At 29.7% G+C, this 6,461-nt stretch overlaps 1 protein-coding gene across 1 annotated transcript in view; it reads left to right on the top strand.

The window, feature by feature from the left end:
* The window catches only part of LOC106679760 (rho guanine nucleotide exchange factor 12), a gene marked incomplete in the record, with an annotated part of 158,134 nt that overhangs the window by 20,873 nt on the left and 130,800 nt on the right, over window positions 1-6,461 (top strand). The window contains 1 exon segment of the mRNA XM_067051400.1: window positions 2,419-2,579. Within this exon segment, the coding sequence (XP_066907501.1) occupies window positions 2,419-2,579 (161 nt within the window).

Genomic DNA, 6,461 nt, shown 5'->3' with positions numbered 1-6,461 from the left:
AACACCCTATATATAGCATACATTTTACTCTTTTTTAACCCTTTCCTCTAAAACGTTTCTAACGATTTTGATAAAGCTCAACCAAACAATGCGCAAATAAGTAGTATTGAATATCAGTTCCAATCCCAATTCCATATTTATGTTTACAATATAAATTAAAGTGGCCGAGAAAGGGTTGTAGTAACTATCGAGGAATATCACTTATTCATGTATGTTATAAAATATTGAAGTTAATCATAACTTGTCGAATCACGAGAATTTTAGGCGAAATCGTTTAACTATTGATCAAATGTTTTCATTTAGTCAAATATTACCAAAAAAAAAATTGAAATACAATGAGATAGTTCATCAGTTTGATATAGATTTTAAAAAAGCTTACGATTCTATTGACCACCAGAAGCTGTTAAATGTTTTGAATGAACAGGGAATACCTGAGAAGTTAGTAAATCAAGTACAGATTTGTATAAAGTACTTTATTATATTTTATTATCTCGAATATCTTAAGAGTTGGTGGGTACCTATGTTATTATGGCAATAAACCTAAAAACATACGACAGCCAAATTGAATAATCTGCTCCATTTGAATTAGGGACCCTCAAGGAGTGATCTTTTTACTTTAAAATCTATGGATAAAAATTAATTTACCTTATTTCTAGGTATGGCAAAAATTTAATCTATTTTTAATATACCATTAATCATCTATTGAATTGGTCCTTTCATGGTATAAACAATTTTGAAGATGAAATACTCGTAAAATGATTTTAAGCAACGAAATAACTGGTATGTTCACTATACATCAGTATTAAGTAACCAAAACGAAGTCTGGCAAGTATACTGAGGCGTGCCAAGGTCTTCGCTCTAGACGGCCCACTTCTCCTATGCCCTTATTTTTCCATTGTACTTTAACTATTTAAAAAATATATATACTTTTAATTTTAGAAAATGCATTATACATTACAAATTATTTAACATTGTAAAATTATACCAATGTAATAATAATTATGCGGTTCAACTTTTCTACTTATCACTTATAGATAAAGAGAATAATAAAAAGTAATTATTTATAAGGTAATTTACTGATTGGCGAGGAATGGGTTAGCACTGTTAATTAAATTAAATTTTATTGCTATTTTATTATGTTAGACGGAGAAGGTCAGGTAAATAAATTAAGTACTAATAAAAATTACTATAAAAAAGTTTTTTGTATGCATTTTACTCTGAAAAACTAATCTACTTCTTCTGTCCTAATGATTGCAATTAATAATCATTGTCGCTTTGTTAGTAGATCGTTGGTAAGGCTTTGTGTTACAAAATCCAAGGACCTGGGTTCGAATCCGACTGTAGTAGATAATATTTTTCTGTTACACCGTAGACGTGAGTCAGCCCTGTGGGTTCCCTCTGGGGTCCACCCAGCCTCGTAAAGTGGGTAAAATTCTGTAAAAACCTTTAATTCGGTAAAAATCTGGGGGTCGAGCGTGCTTCTTACCAAATCACCTCCTTGGACAACCCTTCGTCTAGTAATAGTACTTACAAAGTACTGCACCCTTAACCCTTAATGGGTAGTGTTGGTTCAGATTTTTTTTTTTTAATCGCTCTATTAATACAGTATATTAACGTATCTTTAAACTTAAATTTTCGGCTGTACAAAAGATGGCGATTAGTCCCGGACATATATTTGGATACCCCCACATAAATTATTAATAGTCACCAGAACCTTTTTTGACTTTAAATACATCATTGTAATATTGATGTGACATACAATCTAAATACAATGTTGGTAAGCTCAATCTTTGCCTTCTTAGCGTTGACGGGATTTAGCCTTCTTCAAATGTTTTTCCACATATGATACACTCGATCTCTCGATTTTTCTGAAAAAATACTTTTAATGTTTTCCTGTGTTTTTAATAACTTGTTAGTTCATTTACCATCATTTTACTTTTTAATACCACTCACAGAAAAGTGAATTATGAAAACAACTGGTATCTTTCTTTACAACGATATATTCAGTGAAAATCCAATAGGTAAGGACTTGTAGTGTTGAGATTTGTTCACGCCATAAATAAAATATTTTCTTGTTTTTAGACGATTTTCTAACGCTTCTAGACGTTTACCAAAATGCTACACTTTCTTTATGGTGTTCAACATTGTAAACACTTAAGTGTTTAATTATTAAAAACTTGTAATATTTGTATTTTCTTGAATTTTCACTATTACAAAATGCCGATATTTCAATGCCCTACCCCACCTTTTCTCTATATCGTGTTCCATGTATGAGTATTCTAAGAATTCTTGATTTAATTCATTCTGGTGGCTAATTCTCTACTTTAAAGAAAGTCTGGCTACAATCATTGTATATTTATTGATTACAATTTTTTCTTTACTTTTTTATTAGAATTTAATAACTTATATTTTTTTCAGGCGGTTGCTATGTAATGGTCCTTCCTTCCGGAGGTCGCCCACAGCTCGCCCTGACAACCTCGTCCACTCCTACACCACCATCACCATCCACAAAGACGAGAGGGGCTATGGCATGAAAGTGTCCGGCGACAACCCGGTCTATGTCCAGTCTGTCAAAGAGGGTGAGTAAATATTAAACTATGATTATATAATATTCTTATAATTCTATTATATTCTAACACTTAACCATGAATTGTTTTTATTATTCTATTTGAGTTGTAAATTTAACTTTATTTGGATTTAATAAATGTTTCACGTCTGTTTAACTATTGACTTTAGCGAAAATTGCTTATAATAATTTTTATAAACTTTAATTTTATGCACGGTATTGTTTGAGATATAAACCTAGTAGTTGTCGATAAATTCATATCAAGACTTGCGCGTTAGAAGTGAAACTTCCTAGTATTTTTGACGATTTTATTATTTTAGGATTAGGAAATGGAATTCGTTTGATGAAATCTTTCTTAATTATATGAAATATCATTTTTATTCATTTATTCACATTATAAACCACTTATATTCCATTAGTTTTTAAACCTAGCCTTGTTGGATTAGGTGAACCACCTTTAGTAATTTTAACTTCATGAGTACAATCATTTTTGAGATATAGTAACTATTATTGTATCTGTTTAAGATAAAGATAAAAGGGGGTTTTCCAGAGAAACAAGGACAGAATATTTATAATACACTCATGGATCCAAAGAACAAATTTTTGTTAATATTAGTCCAATTTTGATAATTTTAGTGTTTTATTGTAGAGTATTTCATTATCTTTCAAATAAGTGTTCTGGGTGAAGTGTAGTTTTTGAGTTATTCGAGAACTTACAATTTTTTTTTTAGGTATTAGAAAAAATTATTATAAACCTCTTAGAGTACTATTTTTTTTTTTTTTTTTTTAAACAGCCTTATTTCATATTTATAACATAAGAGTTGCTTGGTTTTTAAAGAGTTTTTGATGATCGAGTTATGGCTGTTCTTTCTTTAAGTATACTTTAGTAAAAGGGTTATGCTGTGTCTTTGATTTTGTAAATTACTCAGAAATAACACCGTAGTAATGGAAATAAAGGTTAAGATTTAAAATCTGAAACAATTAAACCTCTTCTTTTCTCACTAAACCTTTTATATTTATTTAGAGGAATTTTATGCCTTTAAATAAATTCACCTTGATAATAATAATTATAAAAGATTAGCGAACCCGAAGGTTCGATGCCGATATCACCATTCGTTCTCTACACACATCTGTCCAATGACGCCCCTGTAAACCCAAACCTACCAAATCAGAATCATCACAATCTTCCCATCCACGTTTCAGTCTACCCCTCGGACGTTTACCCGTCGGTTCAGAGCTTATTAACATTTTAGGGATCCGTTCGTTACAATGTCCCACAACCTTACAGGCCCATGTTATAGGTGCAACGCTATAGCCTGAATCATATTTACCGTGTACAGTTCCCTTAATTCAGCGTTGTGCAGCCTTCTAAATTCTCTTTTTAACTCATCCTTTTTCGGTTCGAATATTTTACGTAATCCTTTATTTTCAAAAGCCCTAAGGGTCTGTTCTTTTAAGTTTTTCTTAAGGAGAAGAGGGAACATTTCACATTCATAAACAACAGTGGAAAGGGTAATAGTTTTGTAAATTCTAAATGTTAAGTTTGTGGACAGAAAAATGAAAAAAAAAATTGCAATTGAAAAATAACAAGCATTTCCCGCCTTTAACCTCCCTTCTATTTTCTCATCAATTTCGTTTTTTATTTACCGTAGAACCTTAAATACTTAAAATCTTTCCAATCCATTTAAAATCTTTAAATATCCATATCGCCGGAATTACTCCCGTTTCTATTGCTAACCATGAATTCTGTTTTATGACCATTAAAATGATAGTGTCATTTTTTAAAAATTATAAACCTAAAATAATTAAATTTAAAAAACAAAATTGAATTGAAACAAAAATTGATGTTTTATTACGAATTATTTTCATCTTAGCAACTGTATCAGCGTCAATCACTATTTATTTATAATTATATTTTTTATAAATAATTTTATATTATAATAATAAAAATATAATCGTTGAATACTTTAGTTTTTCTAGCTTAGAAGCGTGGCCTTGTATATAAATGATGGATTGTTTAGTATTAGAATAATAAAGATGTCATAAACTTGCGAAGTAGTTATAAATTACTCTTCTTACAACTCTTCCTCAAAGGAGCTGACCAGTGGGTGTATAGAACCAATGGCTATGAAGTCACTACTATTTTTAATATTCTTTCCTCAGAATCAGAACCATGACTATATTCTGTTTAAAAACCACTTCATTTTAAACTTTTGCGGTTTAATCAACTATTTTTTGGAATATATTAATCACAATAATATGACGGAAATTAAAATAAAACGTCGATGACGTTGATTTGGAATTTTCTTAAGATTAGTTTCTTTTTATGTTGCTTTATTACCTGATCATCTTATTGGGCTCTTACATAGTTCTCATAACTAGCTTATTTCTTTTTAACAATTAATAATGTGGGGATATAGCCTCGTGCAAAAGATTTACCTAACTATTTACAATGAAATAATTCTATATTCCAAAAATAAGATATTTTATAAAATAATTAAAATAGTTATGTAATTGAAGACTGAAAAAAAAAATCATTGGCAAACAAAACAACTAACATTTATAGAATTAATAAAATAAATAACTTACTAATATAAGAAAATATTATTTGTGAAAACAGAGAGAGAGAAAAATAAAATAAATAATAATTTATTTTTTCCGTGAAAATCCATTTTTTTTTTTTCGATATGCAATATCTTTAAGATCATGATAATACTATACGAAAATTAGAAATGGTTTAGGACCGCCTAAGCTGCACATAATGATGCACAAAATGTATCTTCGTTAACAAATTAAAACCTGAGATATAAAATGAAACGTTCAAGAATTTTTTCTTGAAAACTGCTTTTTCTCCTCCAAAGAAGCATTAAATCTAAAACGTATTCATATAGTTTGGAAGAGGAGAAGGAGTTGGTTGTAATTCGGATTTAGATATAGATGAGGAGTTATAAATTTATTTCGTAAACAAGGGACATGGGTAGAAAAAAAAAGTCATGACTAAAACTTTATTATTTTTAATTCCCATGAAAATTAGTAGCTAAGCATTTTATCAGAGGCTAAGAACGAATCTGACTTCATGTTTCCTCTCAAAAAAAATTTTAGTGTACTGGAAGCTACTTTGAGTTTTTGTAGTTTTTTATATACTTAATCTTATTTAATTCTCTGAAATGTTAAAAAACACAGAACCAACGGGTAAACGTCCGAGGGGTAGACCGAAACGTGGATGGGAGGATTGCGTTAAAACAGATTTAGTGGAATTGGGTTTAGAGGGGCATCACTTACAGTATGTATGCAGAGAGCGTTTGGCGGTATCGGCATCGAACCTTCGTGTTCGTTAGGTCTTTATTATTTATTTATTATAAGCTTATTTATACAATCAACAATATTTTGTTCTTTTCGAAAGAGCAAATAAATTGATATATAATAACCATTAAATACATGTAGAGGAAAGTAAACCGATAATATTAAAAATCTATAAAATTATGTAAAATATTTTGGGGGCCCATTAGCAAGAACCCTTGGACATCTGTATAATATTTTTCGACCTAATATCATCAAAAAATATTTAATTGAAATCGGTGATCCAACTTGCGTTACCTCCACTTGTAAGACCTATCACAACATATACCTGATATGGAGCTTACATAATTTAACCAATTTAAGAAAATATTCCAAAACAAATGCCTAAGTATTGTAAACAACTTTTCATATTTCAATAAAATAACAAAGACTCATTCAGATTTAAATATTGACTCTTTACTGTAATAAATATATTAATTGTCTCATAATTGCTTTCAATGTTGCCGTAACATTTTTAAACCTAAAGGGTCAATAACCTAAATAGGAAATTATTCAAAAAGAACGACCTATAGGTGTAAAAATAAGGGAACTAAAC

The sequence above is a fragment of the Halyomorpha halys genome, unplaced genomic scaffold (genome assembly GCF_000696795.3).
Source record: "Halyomorpha halys isolate HHAL.00 unplaced genomic scaffold, Hhal_1.1 Scaffold217.1, whole genome shotgun sequence".
Lineage (NCBI taxonomy): Eukaryota > Metazoa > Arthropoda > Insecta > Hemiptera > Pentatomidae > Halyomorpha > Halyomorpha halys.
This window is presented reverse-complemented; position numbering and strand designations above follow the sequence as displayed.